General features: G+C 40.3%; 1 protein-coding gene across 2 annotated transcripts in view; it reads right to left on the bottom strand.

Annotated features, from left to right (window-relative positions):
* The window catches only part of xpo5 (exportin 5), an 86,331-nt gene that overhangs the window by 20,795 nt on the left and 44,138 nt on the right, over positions 1-21,398 (bottom strand). Inside the window, exons 16-23 of one of the 2 annotated variants that reach the window (XM_078229616.1) lie at positions 20,454-20,495; positions 20,270-20,359; positions 17,019-17,218; positions 10,859-10,958; positions 9,479-9,660; positions 2,304-2,404; positions 1,471-1,567; positions 588-724 (exon numbers count right to left, since the gene is read on the bottom strand). In XM_078229616.1, coding sequence (XP_078085742.1) covers positions 588-724; positions 1,471-1,567; positions 2,304-2,404; positions 9,479-9,660; positions 10,859-10,958; positions 17,019-17,218; positions 20,270-20,359; positions 20,454-20,495 — 949 coding nt within the window. Of the gene's footprint in view, positions 1-587; positions 725-1,470; positions 1,568-2,303; positions 2,405-9,478; positions 9,661-10,858; positions 10,959-17,018; positions 17,219-20,269; positions 20,368-20,452; positions 20,496-21,398 lie in introns of both variants that reach the window. The other variant, XM_078229615.1, reaches the window with a different exon arrangement.

The raw sequence follows: 21,398 nt of genomic DNA on the forward strand, positions 1-21,398 counted from the left end.
TTTGATTATCTTAATACCATCAATTCAGCTCCATACAACAAGACAAAACATATATCGCATTACTTAAATATAATACAAATGGATCCAATAGATTTGACCAACTAACTGAGGTTCTAAAATTCAATTATCAACACACAACTGCACCAAGACATGTAAAGAGGACATACAATTTTAGAAAATGACACCCATGTGTGATATTATCATACCTGCAGGGAAAATGTAGCAGAGATTTAATATAGGACAAATGTTTATTAGCAAATTTGTTTGTAAATTTATCCAATTTATAAAAGTCTATGTTTCCAATTACACATTTTTCACTAATAGTGATAGATACTTTGAACAACTTAACCACCAAAAAAACCTGAAATTCTCTCTCCTCCACTTTTGTCACCTCCTTTGCTCAAATAAATCTATAAAAATGCTAAAGATCAAAGGCCCAAGACCAAATGTAAATTTCAGACACCGGATATCACAAATTCAAAAGGGAGCTTTATCAAAGATTTGAATTCATACCAAGTACAGACCAATTTTATACTATTCAGTTTTTCCATATAGATCTGTTAAATCATTGGAAAGCAAAAGGATATGTAGCACGGGACGGAGCCTGTAGTCAGGGATATTCTCCAGATTCACAAAGGCTGAATTTATTACAGATTCTGCAAAATTGGTTATGTCGAAAAAATCTTGAAGCATACTTGGTCCAGCATTCCCGAGGATATGGAAACTGTTCAACGGGTAAAGTTAAAGGAATATAATGTTTTAAAATCTAAGAATGCAAGTTAAAAACACTATAAAAATCAAATAGTTCTAGAAAAAGATGTTCACAAATGGTTTAAGCTTGCAAACATATGGTGAGGTATTGAGCTATACAGATGGAAAAAATTGTGGTTAATCTCATGTCAAGTTTGCAATAATTGCGTTACACTTCGTTATTTGCCAAAAATATGAAGGGAGAAAATAAATATAGCAAGACTGCTGTCATGTTACCCTCAAAAGCCAAACAACCTCACAACTCTCACCCACCTGATGTATACTTATGAACATATAAATTAGGATCAGGAGTAGACCGTTCAGCCCCTTGAGCCTGCTCCACATTTCAATATCATAGCTGCTCTGACTTTGGCCTCAACTCCATATTCGGCCAATCCCCAATAATAAGCAAAGCACCAAAGGGTTGCATACCTCAACATACACGTACAAAGCAGTTAACATTTGGCAGATGAAGAAGTATCCTGACATCTTAGTTAACAAAGAGTGTACAGTAATTCAGCTAAAGAAATGGCCCATGTAAAAGAACCATAGATCGGCAGCTTTATGACTTGGTATGATGTAATCACAAGAACAACGTTATCAATTTCTATTGTCCCATGCTCAACAACATGCACAGATGACCGTTTTTGCTTTCAAAACATGTTACCCATTAAATACAAATTTTTAAAGTAAAAGTAAACTGACAAAATAACTTCCTACCAATTGTCATACAAGGTACAAAAGAATCCTTGCATTCGTTCCAACACAGATTTGTACACTGGAGCATCAGCATGATCAAGCAGAGGCTGTGGAATTCCTGCATGGAATGCAACAAGAAACAGATTCTTTGGTTAGAAACTCCTTACAAGGAAAGCCTATGAAAATTACAAATTAGTCTAAATAATAGGAAGTCTGGCATCAAGATAAGGATTTAAAAAATCTTCTATAGGATAAGTCAATCCCAGAACAATTATTGGCAATGTATTGAAGTAAAAAGCACTGAATCAACTATCGTAGTCAGGTGATTTTGGGAAGGGAGAGGGGAACTGTTCCTTCAAGTGGTTTATATGCATAAATTATAATGTACAGTTAAATACATTAATATAGCAGCAAGAGGCCTAAAGCAACCCAAATCCAGAGACTTAAAAATTCGAGAGAATGCTATCAGAAGTTATTGATCATAAAAAATCAAATATTTGCATTTTTGCTTTTACTAAAACATTTATGAAATAACAAAATGAGTATTTGAATCTACACAAGTCTTAGGCCACTTGGATGCACAAACTAGCAATTAATATATCTAAATGATATGTAATGGTTGAGTGTTTCTGAATGGCTTCAGTTTAGAATTCCTACCAGACTTGAAATGGCAGATGCTTAAGTTTAATGAACTATTCCTACACCAAACTGAGCAGATTGTGGAACTGCCAGCAAACTAAGTCAGTGTTTTGTTTTTAGATTTAGTACGTACAGGGTAATTATACCATTAGATTGAGAGGTTATCAAAAAGTAAGCAGCTAAGAATATAGGGCTTCTTTCAATATTTTTTTTACCGAGAATAGCATTTTTTTCCACTTCCAGCATGTCATGGGCCTTTGTGAAGTGCGGGCTGAGTTGAGCCAACATCTCTGGCAGCCAAAGATTATTGTGCGTTCTACAAACAAGAAAACATTACAGCGCTAATAAACAACAGTTCACTTTAATTTTCCAATCCCTTGTAGGTAATATACTGCAAAGGGATGTGCAGTTCTTAACACTAGGAATAAAGTAAAGATAGCTATTTAAGGAGACAGTTTCTAAAAATTAATATGCACAGGTGGAATTTTGAGGGATGTGACACCAAATAATTAAATCCTGCAACTTTGTTCACTTTATGGTCTCCAATTGAAGAGCTCCTCTGTTAAGCCAAGCATTTGTTGAAGGTAAATGGTGAGAAACTAACTCGCTGGAATAAAGCCGGGAGATGCCCTTCAAGGCCTCCAAAATCTGGGCACACCGTGCAAATCTACTGGAAGACTAATTACACTAAAGTATTTCAGTATTCAATGAGCATTAAGGCAACAAATCGCTGCTGCTCAAAAGAATCTAATTATATGGAACATAATTTGTCAGAAATCTTATTACTCTGACTGATTACAGTGGTTTCAAATGTTTTAACTGAAAAGGCAAAGTAAAAGAAAATCTGAAAAGATATTGGGCATATATAAATTAATCAGCATGTGTCCCGACTCTTTCCACCCAGATTGTAAGCATGCTTCCAACCAGTTTTCAGACTGTGAAGCTGCTGTATATCCCCAGCATTTCCTACTACAGATTACAAAAAAATAATTTCAGGGAGGTGGGAAGCTCGTAACTGCACTTGCTAGTAGCAAGCTTTCCTTTAAATAGCAAAACTTGAAAACAAATGCCCAGCTAGTTAATATACAGGAATGATTTTATTTTAATCAGTTTCTGCAATCACATGGTTGGAGAAACTGTCATTAAATTCTAAACCAGTTCAATTGCTTTTTCTCCTGCAAATATACATCGAAGTAAAAATATTCCCATCAAATGAAATTCAGGTCATTACACTGCCTTAGGATACAAGGTAGAGCACCACAATTGTGCTTAGAGAGCATGTATCCTATTTCCCCATTCTAATGTACAGATCTTAGACCACTTAGCTATGTTTTTGGGAACAGGGGTGTAGATTGGTGGAAAAAGTCAGTCACTGCCACATATCTTCCCAAGGTGAGCACAGCAAAAGAAAAAAAATTAAGGATTCGTATCCTCACAAAAACTTTGGATGCTTCAATTGATAGAAGACCCAATTTGCCCTCCCATTTTAATATTTTCCAAATTCATCAAGGATTTTCCAATCAAGTGACACTTATTTGGATCGTTCCATACTGCAAATGCTTCAGTGAGTTAGTACACAGAAGCATCATGCTGGAGAAGTCAAAGGGCCCATCTTGTTCACTGTGGAGAATTTTGTTAATAGAATTGATAGATGATCAGTAAGGCACACCTTGAGATAAAACATTACGTACTGGGAGAAGAAACAATTTAAAGTTCATCACTTCCACATCAGGCAAGGATGTTTTTCATTTAAATATTTTAAATAATTCTTCATTAGCCTCAAGTATCTTTTCTAACAAATAAATACAGCAATCATATTTCAGTAAAATATTTTAACACACCAAATAGTTTTCAAACAATATGCACAAGAATTAGCAAATGAAAAAGAGAGAAGCATGAGAAAGGAGGAAAAAGAAAAAGAAAACGAGTGCAAGAGAAGAAGAGAGGAATGGATGGACAAAACAGCGAATGAGCATAATAATCAATCAACAGAACATTTACAAGAATTCAGGGACCACAATCACTTACCTGCACATTTGAAATCAAATTCTTACACTGCCTTTATAGACTCCAACAATTACACTTAGTTCATGTTGAACAGTAGTTACATGAAGACTGTTTCAAAATGAGGCAGAACGTTGGAATATATTTCCAGAAATTGAAGAAGTTTTACATAGTTAGAATACTATCTGTTCAAAACAATTGGTGCTTTCCAAGCAGATACACTTGTATTGCACTACCTCTGCATTCTGACTCACACTAAACTGTCAACCCATGAAAACACTTCAGAAACATGCCATATCTTTCTTAACTTTGATTTAATTCCCAACATTTCAACATAAACTACACCATTTAAAATCACAGTATTCAAGATACGTATCAATTTCAAAACACTATTTTGCAGATTTTTCAACTTGCTGCCAAGAGGCTACCTCAAATAGCAGAACAAATAAATAAGTAACAAACTTGAATATAGTATGTTCTAGATACATTTGTTTTTCCAATTTAAAAGGATGCCACTTAAATGAATATTTAAAGGTCATTCAAACATTTTTTAAAAACCAAGATGTAACTTGTGCAGTACCAAGCTGAAACAATGCTTTATTGATAACATAGTTCAGAAAACTAAAAGTTGATATATCATGAAAAGTCAAACTATTTAAATATAATTCATAACCATAAAAGGGAGAACTTGCACTTCTAAAGCACTTTTCATGACTTCAAGACTTACCAAAGTACGTTACAGAAAATTAAGTACTTTGAAATGTAGTCACTGTTGTAATACAGAAAATGTGGCAGCCAATTTGCGCAAACTCCCATGAACAGTAGTGTGATTATATTTAAGTGATCGTGATTGAAAGATAAATATTGACACATCAGGAATAACATCTGCAAAATAGTGACATAGGATCTTTAATGTCCACTAGAGAACAGGGATTCAGTTTAACATCTCATCTGAAAAATTGTTAAACACAGCTAACAAGCACAACTAATCTGCAGCTAACAACTAATTTGGCCTCGTGTGGGTCATCTACTCGTGCTAATTGTTAATTTTCCAGAAAATTATCCAAGTTGTGAGACCTAGTTAAATTGCCTAAACTTAATTTGACAAGGTTATTTAATGAACCACTTCAATTTGGTGAATCCTTGCTTGCTATATTTACTAACTGCTATAATATGAAGTGTCTATTTGTATTTAAAAATAAAGTTATAGAACCTATAGCAGAGAAACTAATTATTTAGTCCAACTGATCTGGTGAAATTTATGTTCCATACGACCCTTATTCCACTCTTCTTCATATAATCCTACAAGAATATTCAATTACTTTCTCCCTCAAGCACATAACTAGCTTCCGCTTTAGAACGTCTATATTTGTTTCAACTACTACTTATGGTAGGTAGCAAATTTCATATTCTTACCACACTTGAATTCCCCTAGTACATTTATTGGTGACAACCTTATATTTGTGGCTCCTAATTTTCATTTCCCCCACAGTGGAAGGCATCTTCACTACTTTACCCTATCAAACTCCTTCATTATTTTAAACCGTACAAATTTGCAATCAGCTGCTTCAGTTCAGACAGATTACAAACCATAATGGTAGATACTAGTACAACATATTTCATATTTCAAAACAACATGGCTAAATTCCCACCAGGGCCGACTACATCAAGATATTTTCTCCAATCCAAAACCCATAACACAGCATCACACGTGCAATCAAAACAGTACTGCTTGGCTACAAGCAAGGCAAAAGATAATCCAGTATTGATAATACAAAAAAATGCTCGGACCAAGGCAACACACAGAGGCAATGCAGATGACTAGAAAGCTCTAGAAGCTACAATGGGGGACCAATTCTGCAGACACAAAGGGTATTGTTTATGCAAAGTTTCCTATTTTGCTGCAGACCTTGGATATCCAAACCCTTCAGCATCCCTTCTCTATCAACATGTCCATGTATCCAAAACTGCAATTTCACCAGATGTCAATGTCCGTATTTCTGCATCCAAATTCTTTCACCTCATACTCAATCCAGCAGCAGCACACATCATTCAAATCAAATATTTGGTCGGAACAATGCTTCAGACTTCAAACTATACAAGAAAAACTGTTTCCCGATGACTTAGCAAGTAGCTCAGCCATATGAACCCGCATGGGAGCAAGAGGAGCGAGAAATTGCTTCAGCAATAGCAGGATAGATTATGGAATGGTACTGGTTGCCGTTCACAACTATTAATCAGTGATCCTTATTAGAAAGGTGCATGCCAACATTGGATAAGGGTTGGTTAATCGCACCCTTCCTTCAAATGATGGGCACGCAGCAGCACAAGCACTTTCTCTTCTGCTCATTTTAATATCAACTTTAACAAGATGATAGACTCCCAGAGAGCTACACCTAACAAGGAATCAACAACTTGTTCCAACAAAACCTGGCAAATGTGCTGCGGCATAAAAATAAAACCAAACTTATTTTTTACTGACTGGCTTACACGCATGAGACGCCAGTCAGCCTAACTCCAGTGGTGAGAAACGATCACGATCCTTGAGAATATTCACTTGGAAAAACAGATTAGTGACAACCAACACAGATTTGTTGAAGGCAAATTTGTGTCTGACAAAACGGATTACATTCTTCAATGAAACAGCAAAGGGAGATAATGAAGTTGATATTGAAGTTGATGCACATGTGGACTTCCAGATAATTATCAATAAAGTACCACAAAATGAACCTGTTAGCAAAATTGAAGCTCATGGGATTAAGAGGGGCAAGGGCAGAATGCATAGTAAATAGGTAAAAGACAAAAGTTTGTGTAATGGTCAAAGCCTTTGTTTAAATTGGAGGGAAGTGCAGTAGGAGCAGTACTATTTTTGAAATATATTTGGGCAGTATGGTGGCAAGGTGGTTAGCACTGCTGCCTCACAGCGCCAGGGACTCTGGTTTGAATCCTGGTTTGGGTCACTGCCTGTGTGGTGTTTGCACGTTCTCCCCGTGTCTGCGTGGGTTTCTTCCAGATATTCCGGTTTCCTCCCACAGTCCAAAGATGTGCCGGTTAGGTGGATTAGCTATGCTAAATTGCCCCTTTAATGTCAGAGGGACTAGTCAGGGTAAATGCATGGGGTTATGGGGATAGGGCCTGGGTGGGGGTTGTGGTCAGTGCAGACTCGATGGGCAGAATGGCCTCCTTCTGCACTGTAAGATTCTATGATTCTATATTGACCTGACTTGGGTATAGGTAGTACAATTGCAAATTCTAGAAATCCAATAAACAGTGAGGAGGGTAATAGCAAACTTCAGAAAGACAAACTAGTGTTAAGGGCAATCAAAATTTAAAGCAGACATGCAAAGTGATGCATGAGCGGAGACCCAGAGGTACACGTGCATAAAAAACTTGCCCTACCACATTCAAAGTTATGAAGGCAGAATAGAAGCTGAGATTGTTCTCTGAGCAGAGAAGGCTAATGAAAGATTTAATATCTGTGTTCAATACAGGGAATAAGGAAAATGTGTTTACACTGGTGGAAGAGTCATTAACTGAAGGACACAAATTTAAGATAACTGACAAAAGAACAAAGAGCCAATGAGCTACCATGATCTGGAATGCACTTTTTTTTTTAAAAAAAGGTGATGGCAGCAAATTCAATAACTTTCCAAAGGGAAGTGGATCTATACTTAAAAAAAGGAAAGATGCGCACGGGGTTATGCAGCAAGCGTGTGATTAATTGAAGAGCCCTTTCAAGTTTTATGCACAGGAAACAAAAAAGTGTTCCATCATTTATTTTTAAAATCTATTAAGTCTCCAACCACATATGTGCACTCGATAACCCCCAGTACATCGTAGGCATTTGCTGGTGGCATCCAGTGGCAAGATGCCACTCACTGCAAAACAGTAATCAGATGGATTAAAGTAGAAACATTCACAGATTGATTTCTGGTGGCACACCTCCTATCATTATAGCCTTGACAAAAGGTGCAGACCATGTTGACAGCCAGGCTTTGGTGTGACAACAGTCCAGGTCAATTTTTTGAAACCTGGAAACACTTCTGCTCCTCCTTGGCCTCACCAAAATGGAAAACTTACCAGCTGCACTCATCTTTCTCTGGACAACCAAAATGGTTATCAGGATCTATGTACTTTATAGAACCTGAATTTGCACATTTAAAGTGCTAAACACTGAACCCAGGAAGACTGTCCAGCTGCCCAACAGTTAGTCCTGGTAAAGGTACAGACATCCACAATATGGCCGTAAGTCAGTATCCACCATTTTTGGGGTGTTACTGTTCCATATTCACTGGTTGGAGGCTTCACATCTCTCCCACTATTTGGGAACGAAATGATGTTAGAAGCTTAGAATTACATTAATAGCAGGTGTCTGCAGTCTAAGACTTTCTTTTTTAAAGCCTGCTACAATTATTAATTTGACAAGTATTTTCTTCAAGTTTTAAACAAAAAGCCAGGCGAGTCTTGGATTTCCAGTCATTTTGTAAATACGCTAAATTGGCCATCTGTGGAAAAAGATGAAATTCAGAGGCATTTAGCAAACAAAGTTAAACTTATGAATTGGATTAAAAATTCAGCATTTTTTAAAAATTAAAAATGGAGCAATTTTTATGGGCTTAAAATGCTAGCCTACTAAACTAGCATTAGAATACTAAGTGTTCCGGAAAAAAGCATGTTCGAAACTCAAAGTTTAGGTAATAGAAATCTTAAAAATGCATTACTGAAATTATCTGCTCAATGGGGAAATTTAGTGAGGCAAGTGAAATTGCACAACACATTAGGCAAAATGGCTGAACAGAGGATTAGTTTACAAAAAGACTTAAAGATGGTAAATCTTCAATTTCTATAGAAGTGATCATTTTTTGGAATAGAGAGGAAGGTTCTGTGGTCAAAAAATGCCAACTTTTAAAATTAAGTAGGAATGCACAGAACGGTGAATCCTCAAAAATCTGGAATCCAGCAATTATCTCTAGCTCCATTTCACACAATTACTCGCAACTCTAAAGAACCGACTTACCTGACAACCTACCTGAATCTTCTTCAAATGGGTAAAAAAAACCCCAAGGCTTTGCAGAAAAATTCAAGTTAGGCAAGATGTTCTAAGTTTAAAGCTATATGGTGATTTAGGCAATGCAAAACAAATCACACCGTCTAAATTATTACTCCTTATTTTCCTAAACTGTGATGCAGTACAAAGGTTTTAAGCAACAATATCCAAGCTCAAAATGAAAGACTTTGTAAAAGAGCACTATGCAGACTAGCTGATAGTGTACTTGTCTTGACATTTATTTTTCACTGGTTCAAGACCATGTTTTCCTGGCCTAGATCCAGTGTTGGTATAATGGCTTTGGTTTACGTGCTGCTACTCTTGTCCAACTTGATTCACCTTATCAGGGCGAGCAGGTTGTCAAGAAGTTTGATGACATGCTCAGTGCAGGCGTTGCGGTAGATCGGAGACCCGCTGGGTGTGAATCCAACAACGAACCCTCCGGCCTTTGCCTCCTCCAGGTCAGTAGGCCAGCGAGCCCGCTTCACAACTCCAAGTATGGTGTAAACACACAAGCTGATCTGTTAAAATAAGGTAAAAAGCAGAGATGAAAGCTCTCGCAATATTTAATTGACCTTTACCAGTAGTACCAGGGTATCATAACCTCCGGGTAGCTGTGGCAACAAATTCCTGACTGCAACAGTTAGGAACAGCGAGCGGGCTTCGATTAGGATTTTTTTGTGGTGGAAAAGGCTGGCAATGTGAATGAAAGCGCCAAGAATTTCCAAAGGCAGTAATACACACAGGTGCTATGCAGGTTTTCAGTACTCCTTGCTAAACATGCACAAGTACCATTTGGTTTCGGAATCAAAACAGCAAGTACACAATTAAGTCGAGATGCAGTCCAAATCCACTGCTTTTACTAGATATGGAACTGGCAATATAGGAACAAATGGACAAAATCAGACATAACCTATATGATATTGTATGTGGCCTAACATTTTGACCCCTATGAAAATATATTTTCAGAACAGAGATCTTTTTATTCTCAACACTCCCCTCCCAAAAGACACACTTGTAGCAGCTCCTGCCATTAAAGCCTGAAGTAAACAACACATCATAAACTACACTTCTAGGTACTTATTGCTGTAATACCAAAAGATGTACAAGTTATTCCACAACCTCCCAACAGAACAGACTCTGTCCAGACAAATGAAGCTTATTTCCAATTACAAAACAATGTTCTTCATTATCACCAGCATCTCAAGATTAAGCAACGGTACCATTCAACCCCAATCTCTTCTCCAAAAGTCACAATACTGTGATCAGTTTGACATAACCTTTCTTGTAATTTAAAAACGCATTTCAGACAGCTTCTTTAACCTCTCCGTCCAACTCCCCATTTTTAAAAAAGCACTTCACGGTACTTGATTTTTTTTTGTAATATTTTGTTTGAATTACTGGTAGAAGTCTTCATCATAGATAGTGAACAGCAAGCCTTGATATGCTCCATGACCATCCCTTAAGAGGGTTCCTGTGGTACACGGTTTCTAAATTTAAGATTGAATAAAAGATAATCTTTGATAAATTATCCGAACATTCATATATAGTAGCAGGACAGATGTTAGTTGAGTCACAAAAACTAAAATGGTTTTCCAGTACTTCTGAATGTAAACATCGTCAGTTTAATGGCACTGAATTAGCCATCCTCCTGGAATAATCCACAAGCGGATAGATATGCATTCCTTTGGCATAGTTTAACCACAACCATATACGTACCCGAGATCTATTGATGCCTGCTGGGTCTTCTCTAATGGGATCATCTGGAGTGACATCCGCACCAATGTATGAAAGGAACATCGCTGGATCTGAAAGCACTCTGCAACACAAAACTATCTTTAAGTAGACGGACTAAAAGAAATGATGCGGAGATGCCGGCATTGGACTGGGGTAAACACAGTAAGAAGTCTCACAACACCAGGTTGAAGTCCAACAGGTTTATTTGGTAGCAAAAGCCACAAGCTTTCGGAGCGCTGCTCCTTCATCAGGTGAGTGGGATTTCAGTTCACAAACAGGGCATATAAAGACACAAACTCAATTTACAAAATAATGGTTGGCATGAGAGTCTTTACAGGTAATCAAGTCTTAAAAAGGTACAGACAATGTGAGTGGAGAAAGGTTAAGCCCAGGTTAAAGAGGTGTGTATTGTCTCCAGCCAGGACAGTTAGTGAGATTTTGCAAGCCCAGACAAGTCGTGGGGGTTACAGATAGTGTGACATGAATCCAAGATCCCGGTTAAGGCCGTCCTCATGTGTGCGGAACTTGGCTATCAGTCTCTGCTCAGCGACTCTGCGTTGTCGTGTGTCATGAAGGCTGCCTTGGAGAACACTTACCCTAAGATCAGAAGCCCAATGCCCGTGACCACTATAGTGTTCCCCAACAGGAAGAGAACACTCTTGCCTGGTGATTGTCGAGCGGTGTTCATTCATCCATAGCGTCTGCATGGTCTCCCCAATGTACCATGCCTCGGGACATCCTTTCCTGCAGCGTATCAGGTAGACAACGTTGCCGAGTTGCAAGAGTATGTACCGTGTGCCTGGTGGATGGTGTTCTCATGTGAGATGGTGGCATCCATGTCGATGATCCGGCACGTCTTGCAGAGGTTGCTGTGGCAGGGTTGTGTGGTGTTGTGGTCACTGTTCTCCTGAAGGCTGGGCAGTTTGCTGCGGACAATGGTCTGTTTGAGGTTGTGCGGTTATTTGAAGGCAAGAAGTGGGGGTGTGGGGATGGCCTTGGCGAGATGTTCGTCTACATCAATGACATGTTGAAGGCTTCGGAGAAGATGTCGTAGCTTCTCCGCTCCGGGAAGTACTGGACGATGAAGGGTACTCTGTCCGCTGTGTTCCGTGTTTGTCTTCTGAGGAGGTCGGTGCGGTTTTTTGCTATGGCACATCGGAACTGTTGATCAATGAGTCGAGCACCATATCCTGTTCCTCCTCAGAAGACAAACACGGGACACGGCGGACAGAGTACCCTTCGTCGTCCAGTACTTCCCGGAGCGGAGAAGCTACGACATCTTCTCCGAAGCCTTCAACATGTCATTGATGTAGACGAACATCTCGCCAAGGCCATCCCCATACCCCCACTTCTTGCCTTCAAACAACCGCACAACCTCAAAACAGACCATTGTCCGCAGAAAACTACCCAGCCTTCAGGAGAACAGTGACCACGACACCACACAACCTTGCCACAGCAACCTCTGCAAAACGTGCCGGATCATCGACACGGATGCCACCATCTCACGTGAGAACACCATCCACCAGGTACACGGTACATACTCTTGCAACTCGGCAATGTTGTCTACCTGATACACTGCAGGAAAGGATGACCCGAGGCATGGTACATTGGGGAGACCATGCAGACGCGACGACAACGGATGAATGAGCACCACTCGACAATCACCAGGCAAGAGTGTTCTTTCCTATTGCAGAACACTTCAGCGGTCACAGGCATTCGGCCTCTGATCTTCGGGTAAGCGTTCTCCAAGGCAGCCTTCATGGCACACGACAACGCAGAGTCACTGAGCAGAGACTGATAGCCAAGTTCCGCACACATGAGGACGGCCTCAACCGGGATCTTGGGTTCATGTCACACTATCTGTAACCCCCACGACTTGTCTAGGCTTGCAAAATCTCACTAACTGTCCTGGCTGGAGACAATACACATCTCTTTAACCTGTGCTGAACCCGCTCTCCACTCACATTGTCTGTACCTTTAAGACTTGATCACCTGTAAAGACTCGCATTCCAACCATTATTTTGTAAATTGAGTTTGTGTCTTTATATGCCCTGTTTGTGAACTGAAATCCCACTCACCTGATGAAGGAGCAGCGCTCCGAAAGCTGGTGGCTTTTGCTACCAAATAAACCTGTTGGACTTTAACCTGGTGTTGTGAGACTTCTTACTAAAAGAAATGGTCAGCTTCTAAAGTTACACTGGTCATCAGTCACCCCTTGCTCTTAGGAAATCAAAGTTACAAAACTATAAAGCAGTTGACTACCTTTAATTTCAAATATGAAAGCTCAAAATCGTTAGCAACAAAGATTTGGTCTCAACAAGACACTGGGTGGAATTTTTTGATCTTTTTCTATTGCTGTCTTGGGCGGGACAGATGTGGGTATACAGGAAAGCGGTGAAAAAAGATGGCTGCTGGGTGACCTTTCAAAATTTTAAAGAGTGGATATGGAAAAAATGTGGGGAGGGGCAGAGTGGAGGCCATTAATAAAATATAGTCAACTAGAAATTTAGAAGAAACTTCTTTACTCAGAGAATGGCAAGAATGTGGAACTCGCTATCACAAAGTCTGATTGAAGTGAATGATTTAGATGCATTTAAAAGGAAATTAGACTATCATATGTGAGAGAAGGGAATAGATGGTATGATCTCAGATGAGAATAGATGAAAGCAGGTGTGACCTGTAGAATAAGGATGGGTTGCACTTGAATCCCAGGGGGACCAATATCCTGGCGGGGAGGTTTGCGAAGACTACTGGGGAGAGATTAAACTAGAATGGTTGGGGGGTTGGAATCAAATTGAAGTGACTGGGAGAGAGCAGGTTAGCTCACAAATAGAGAAAGCTTGTCAACAGTGTGAGAGGAAGGATAGGCAGGTGATAGAGATGGGGAGCGCTCAGACCGAAGGTTTAAGATATGTCTATTTTAACGCAAGGAGTGTTGTGAACAAAGTGGATGAGCTTAGAGCGTGGATCACGACTTGGAAATATGATGTGGTGGCCATTACAGAGACTTGGATGACTCAGGGACAGGACTGGTTACTTCAAGTGCCAGGTTTCAGATGTTTCAGAAGGGACAGGGAGGGAGGCAAAAGAGGTGGGGGAGTGGCACTGTTGATCAGGGATAGTGTCACAGCTGCAGAAAAGATGGACACCATGGAGGGATTGTCTACGGAGTCTGTGGGTGGAGGCTACGAACAGGAAGGGGTCAATAACTTTACTGGGTATTTTCTACAGGCCGCCCAATAGTAACAGGGATGTTGAGGAGCAGATAGGGAAACAGATCCTGGAAAGGTGTAATAATAAGAGTTGTCGTGATGGGAGATTTTAATTTCCCAAATATTGATTGGAATCTCCCTAGAGTAAGGGGTGTAGATGGGGAGGAGTTTGTTAGGTGTGTTCAGGAGGGTTTCTTGACCAAGTATGTAGAGAAGCCTACAAGAGGAGAGGCTGTACTTGATTTGGTATTGGGAAATGAACCTGGGCAGGTGTCAGATCTCTCAGTGGGAGAGCATTTTGGAGATCGTGATCATAATTCTATCTCCTTTACAATAGCATTGGAGAGAGATAGGATCAGACAAGTTAGAAAAGTGTTTAATTGGAGTAAGGGGAATTATGAGGCTATCAGGCAGGAAATTGGAGGCTTAAATTGGAAAGAGGTTCTCTCAGGGAAATGTACAGAAGAAATGTGGCAAATTTTCAGGGAATATTTGTCTGGAGTTCTGCATAGCAACATTCCAATGAGTCAGGGAAGTTATGGTAGGTTACAGGAACCGTGGTGTACAAAGGCTGTAATGAATCTAGTCAAGAAGAAAAGAAAAGCTTACAAAAGGTTCAGGGAGCTAGGTAATGTTAGAGATCTTGATAGGAAGGATCTTAAGAAGGAAATTAGGAGAGCCAGAAGGGGTCATGAGAAGGCCTTGGCAGGCAGGATTAAGGAAAACCCCAAGGCATTCTACAAGTATGTGAAGAGCAAGAGGATAAGACGTGAAAGAATAGGACCTATCAAGTGTGACAGTGGGAAAGTTTGTATGGAACCTGGGAAAGTTTGTATGGAACCAGAAGAAATAGCAGAGGTACTTAATCAATACTTTACTTCAGTATTCACTATGGAAAAGGATCTTGGTGGTTGTAATGCAGACTTGCAGCGGACTGAAAAGCTTGAGCATGTAGATATTAAGAAAGAGGATGTGTTGGAGCTTTTGAAAAGCATCAAGTTAGATAAGTCACCGGGACCGGATGGGATGTACCCCAGGCTACTGTGGGAGGCGAGGGAGGAGATTGCTGAGCCTCTGGCGATGATCTTTGCATCATCATTGGAGACGGGAGAGGTTCCGGAGGATTGCGGATGTTGTTCCCTTATTCAAGAAAGGGAGTAGAGATAGCCCTGGAAATTATAGACCAGTGAGTCTAACCTCAGTGGTTGGTAAGTTGATGGAGAAGATCCTGAGAGGCAGGATTTATGAACATTTGGAGAGGTATAATATGATTAAGAATAGTCAGCATGGCTTTGTCAAAGGCAGATCATGCCTTACAAGCCTGATTGAATTTTTTGAGGATGTGACTAAACACATTTATGAAGGAAGAGCAGTAGATGTAGTATATATGGACTTCAGCAAGGCATTTGATAAGGTGCCCCATGCAAGGCTTATTGAGAAAGTGAGGGGGCATGGGATCCAAGGGGACATTGCTTTGTGGATCCAGAACTGGCTTGCCCATAGAAGGCAAAGAGTGGTTAGAGATGGGTCATATTCTGCATGGAGGTTGGTCACCAGTGGAGTGCCCCAGGGGTCTGTTCTGGGACCTTTACTCTTTGTGATTTTTACAAATGACCTGGATGAGGAAGTGGAGGGATGGGTTGGTAAGTTTGCCGATGACACAAAGGTTGGAGGTGTTGTGGATAGTGTGGAGGGATGTCAGAAGTTGCAGCGAGACTTTGATAGGATGCAAGACTGGGCGGAGAAGTGGCAGATGGAGTTCAACCCAGATAAGTGTGAGGTGGTTCATTTTGGCAGGTCAAATAGGATGGCGGAATATAATATTAATGGTTGGACTCTTGGCAGAGTGGAAGATCAGAAGGATCTTGGGGTCAGAGTTCATAGGACGCTCAAAGCAGCTTTGCAGGTTGAGGTTGTGGTTAAGGAGGCGTATGGTGTACTGGCCTTCATCAATCGAGGAATTGAGTTTAGGAGTCGTGAGATAATGTTGCAACTATATAAGACCCTGGTCAGACCACACTTGGAGTACTGTGCTCAGTTCTGGTCGCCTCATTACAGGAAGGATGTGGAAGCCATAGAAAGGGTGCAGAGGAGATTTACAAGGATGTTGCCTGGGTTGGGGAGCATGCCTTATGAAGATAGGTTGAGTGAGCGCGGCCTTTTCTCCTTGGAGAGACGAAGGATGAGGGGTGACCTGATAAAGGTGTATAAGATGTTGAGAGGTATTGATCAAGTGGATAGTCAGAAGCTTTTTCCCAGGGCTGAAATGGGTGCCACAAGAGGACACAGGTTCAAGGTGCTGGGGAGTAGGTACAGAGGAGATGTCAGGGGTAAGTTTTTCACTCAGAGGGTGGTGGGTGCGTGGAATGGGCTGCTGGCAACAGTGGTGGAGGCGGATTCGATAGGGTCTTTTAAGAGACTTTTAGATAAGTACATGGAACTTAGTAAGATAGAGGGTTATAGGTAAGCCTAGTAAGCGCTAAGGTAGGGACATGTTCGGCACAACTTTGTGGGCTGAAGGGCCCATATTGTGCTGTAGTTTTTCTTTGTTTCTATGAAAGAGGCTCAGATAAAGTATAAACACCAGCATGGAATGGTTGGGCCAAATGGCCTGTTTCAGTGTCATATACCCCATGTAATGCATGTTATTTTCTTACGTATGTAACTGATGGCAAGTTGCTCCTTTAGCTAGGTCTGAATTTTTAAAACACTAACTTATTTAAAGCAAATTCAACTACATGCTGGTATTTAAAATCAACTTTTAATTACTCAGCAAAATCTATATCTCAAATCCAGAATGGGGACAACTTTTGCACTAAGTCACAAGCAAGGCATATTAATTTCAAAGCCAATTCAATATATAGTATGTATAAAAATGTACTTTTTCACACATCAACTGCAACATTAGCTGTTAAAAAAAGTATATATACCTTTGCATCTCTTCAGACAACCAAAGGTTAGTAACGGGGGCCATCAGCTCCTCCAGGAAGGCTTTCTGTCGTTCATAATCCTTAAACTGATTGCTCAGGAGAACAAGAGATTCCATTAAAGCGCACTTCTCCAACTGTGTAAGTTGCCTTTCGTCCTGCTGGAGGCGCTTGACATGTGCGTAGAACATTTCAAACACCGGCTAAAAATAGAAGAACCATTTCAATAAAACTTTTGCACAATCTTGTAGAAAAGGACAAATCCTATTGCTAAGGACGAGAATGGTACTGCAACCAAGCAACCAACTAATTTTGCTGCTAAATGCCAGGCCAAATTTGCCAATGTAACTATACTTGCCTAAGACAACAAACTGAATTAGCAGAAGTAATACTTGAATCAGAACACTCAGCTAACTCCCCCTTCTTACCCATCCTCTTTTACAATACCTGCACATCTGTATTAATTGTGAGAGAAAAATTAAGGGCAGCACAAATCAGAACCAATTCTACAGACTCATTGAATAGCTCTGGCCTATTAAAATATCAGGGAAACAAAATAAATTGACATACTTATCTGCATCACAACAGTTAAAATCAATTTTAAAAGTCAAAGATCAGAAGCCCTCTTTCCTGTCCCAATTATTTTATTTCCAGGAGGTGCTTGCACTTGCATTTCGATAGGCACCCCAAATTGACATTTAAAATCTATTAACCTTTTAGCCCCATCAGTCTACACTCGATCATCAGTAAAGTGATAGAAGGGGGTCATTAATAGCACTATCAAGCAACACTTAGTCAGCAATAACCTGCTTACAAATGCTCAGTTTGGATTCTGGCAGGGTAACTCAGCTCCTGGCTTTATTACAAACTTAGTTCAAATATAGGTACGACGGTGGCACAGTGGTTAGCACTACTGCCTCACCGCACCAGGGACCCGGATACAATTACGACCTTGGGTAACTGAAGTGTATGGGCGCATGGAGTTTTCATGTTTTCCCAATGTCTGCGTGGGTTTCCCCCGGGTGCTCTGGTTTCCTCCCACAGTCCAAAGGTGTGTAGGTTAGGTGGATAAGCCATGGTAAATACACGGAGTTACAGGGTAGGGGGCGGTGTAAGACGCTCGTTCAGAGAGCTGGTGCACACTCAATGAGCTGAATGGTCTACATCTGCACTGGAGGGATTCTATGACTCTTATGGACAAAGCAGCTGAATGCCAGAGAGGCACTGAGTCACTGCTCTTGACATCGAGGCAGCATTCGATCACATATGGCATCAAGGAGCCCAAGCAAAATTGGAGTCAATGGGAATCAGGGGGAAAAACCCTCCATTGGTTGCAGTCATACCTGGCAAAATGGAAGGTGGCTATGGTGGTTGGAGATCAATCATATTAGCTCCAGGACATCACTGCAAGAATTCCCAGGGTAGTGTCTGAGGCCCAACTATCTCCAGCCACTTCATCAATGACCTTAATTCCATCATAAGGTCAGAAGTGGGGATGTTTGCACAATGTTCAGCACCATTCGTCACTCCTCAGATACCGAAGAAGTCCACTTCCAAATGCAGAAAGACCTGGACAATATCCAGGCTTGGGCTGATAAGTGGCAAGTAACATTTGCACCATACAAATGCCAGGCAATGACCATCTCCAACAAGAGAGGGTCTAACAATGAATGTCTAGTTCCTTGACATTCAATGGCATTACCATCGCTGAATCCCCCAATATGAACATCCTCGGGCTTACCACTGACCTAAAACTGAATAGGATTACCAAAATCAGTCAAAGGCTAGGAATCCTGCGGCAAATAACTCACCTCCTGACTCCCCAAAGTCTGCCCACCATCTATAAGGCACAAGTTAGGAATGTAATGGAATATTCTCCATTTGCCTGGAGAATAACAACACTCAAGAAGCTCAACACCATCCAGGCCAAAGCAGCCTAGTTGATTGCTACCCCTTCCACAAACATTCACTCCCTCCACCACCAACAAACTATGGCAGCCATTGTGGACCATCCAGAAGATGCACTGCAGGAACTCACCAAGGTCCCTGAGGTAGCATCTTCCAAACCCAGAACCACTGCCATCTAGGTGGACGACAAGATTCTTGACTAACAAGGGAATCAATCTACATACGTCTTAATATTTAATAAGCTTGCCTCTATCACTCTCCAGGAAAGAGTTCCACAGACACAACCCTCAGAATAAAATTCTTCTCATCTCAGTCTTAAATGGGAATCCCCTTCATTTTAAACTGTCTTCAAGTTCAGGTCTTTCCCATCGTGGAAATATCTTTTCAGCATCCATTCTGTCAGTTCTCCTCAGGACCATACAAGTTCCAATAAGTTCACCTCTCACTCTTTTAAACTCCAATGGATACAGATCCAAACTGTCCAACCTTTCCTCATAAGATAACCCCTTCATCACACTAATCAGTGAACTTCTCTGAACTGCTTCAATGCAGTTATATCCATTCTTAAATAACGGGACCAAAACTGTCCACAGAATTCCAGATATAGTCTCATCAATGCTCTGTACTACTGTAGCAAAACATCCTTGCTTCTATATTCCATTCCCTTGGCATTAAATGGCAACATTCCATTTTCCTTCCTGATCACTTGCTGTACCTGTAAACTAACTTTTTGTGATTTATTTAACAGGACACCTCCTTCAGTTTCACAATGAGATAATATGCTGCTTTTCTATTCTTTGTCAAAGTGGACAAATTCACATTTTCCCAAATTATACTCCACCTGCCAATTCTATCATTTTCCCTACAACCGATCTTAAGCTAACCGGTCTTAGTTTTCCCCTAGAGGAGTTACATTAGCTATTTTCCAATCTGATGAAACCTTTCAGGCATCTAGAGAAGTAATCTGGCTCGTCTAGCATAACTGAAAAAGTATTTAATCAATAAAAAAGACAAAACAGCCTGTCAACACAGCAGGTCTAGATTCACAAGGAGTTGCCAAGTGGGAAATGATACCAGACGGAACCCCGAACCATGACGTTTACTCTAACAAGAGTCAACATTGTTTGAAAAGAGGGAGAATAGGAAAGAAAAAATAAACTGACCTGACCAAGAAAATATAGTCTGGTCAACTTGGACTGGACTTGTCAATAACATTGCCCACATGTATTTATAATGTTGATTTTGTATTGGCTTAGAAAGATCATATTTTTCAAATAAAACTCAAAAAAAGCAAATTCAACTTCAACTTGATAGCAATCCTTGAGAATAAGGATTTTGGTACTTACCATGATCAGTTCTGGGTGGTCTCTGCACATCTTGAGAATGGATGAACAAGCGTGCCTACGAACATTTTTCACTGCTCTAGTTCTTGGAGCCTGCAACCCCAATAGAGGCACATTCTAAGTATAGATCTGCTTTCAATGTTTTAGTACAATTTTGTTTTTCTTTTAATAAAGAAAGTTGTCCTACCTGGCTCTCCTCAACCACTTCAAAAGTAGCAGATGCAAAGAGCTAAAAAAAAAATGTACAAATTAGTATAATTCTAAATGGCTGACATTCAGAAGGTTCAGAATCTTTGGAACTGTCTACCCCAGAGGGTTGTGGATGCTCCATATTGAGCATATTCAAGGCTGAGATAGACAGATTTTTGATATCCCAGTGAATCAAGAAATATGAGAAGTGGGTGAGAAAATGGAACTGGGGCAGAGTCAGCCATGATTCTACCAAATGGCAGAGCAGGCTTGATTGCTGCTTTGCCTCAAGTCCTTAAAACCAGCATATCAATTCATGCAAAAGGGCAAGTTGTGTGTTTACAAACATCATTTTGTGATCCAAAAAATAGTAGCTGTTAGCAGAGTACTGGGTGTGTTTCAATGTGCAGGGATCATTCTCCCCATATACTATTTTATTATTTGTCCCTTCACCATTATGCAGAATTTGCTGCTTCTTTCTAAATGTGTCACGATAACTGTAAAAAGTTTCAACATACTGGAGCACGGTGTAATAAGCGCTGCAATACCCTATTAGGTGGTGCCAGATGCACCCATCTGCACACACACACGGAAGGCAGCTCACCACTACCTTCTCAAGGCAACTAGGGATGGGCTATAAATCCTGGCCTGGCCAGTGATGTCCACATCCACCAAATGAATTTTTAAAAAATAGACATACTAAACAAAACTAGTACTGAAACCTGCGTACACAATTCCAAGTTTCCTTTTTGGGAGGAGAGTGAAAATAAAAGATGGCAAACAGAAGCTTGATGCAACTTTCAGACCACCCCACAGCGTCTGCATGAAAAAATATTCCATCACTGGAGTTCGCTTTCCCTATTCACATTTCTAAATCCATTACTGCAAATAATTGTACTTTCTATTTCAGGTATCTCTCGTGCATTATACATTTAATGAAGGG

Source organism: Mustelus asterias, chromosome 15, assembly GCF_964213995.1.
Source record: "Mustelus asterias chromosome 15, sMusAst1.hap1.1, whole genome shotgun sequence".
NCBI lineage: Eukaryota > Metazoa > Chordata > Chondrichthyes > Carcharhiniformes > Triakidae > Mustelus > Mustelus asterias.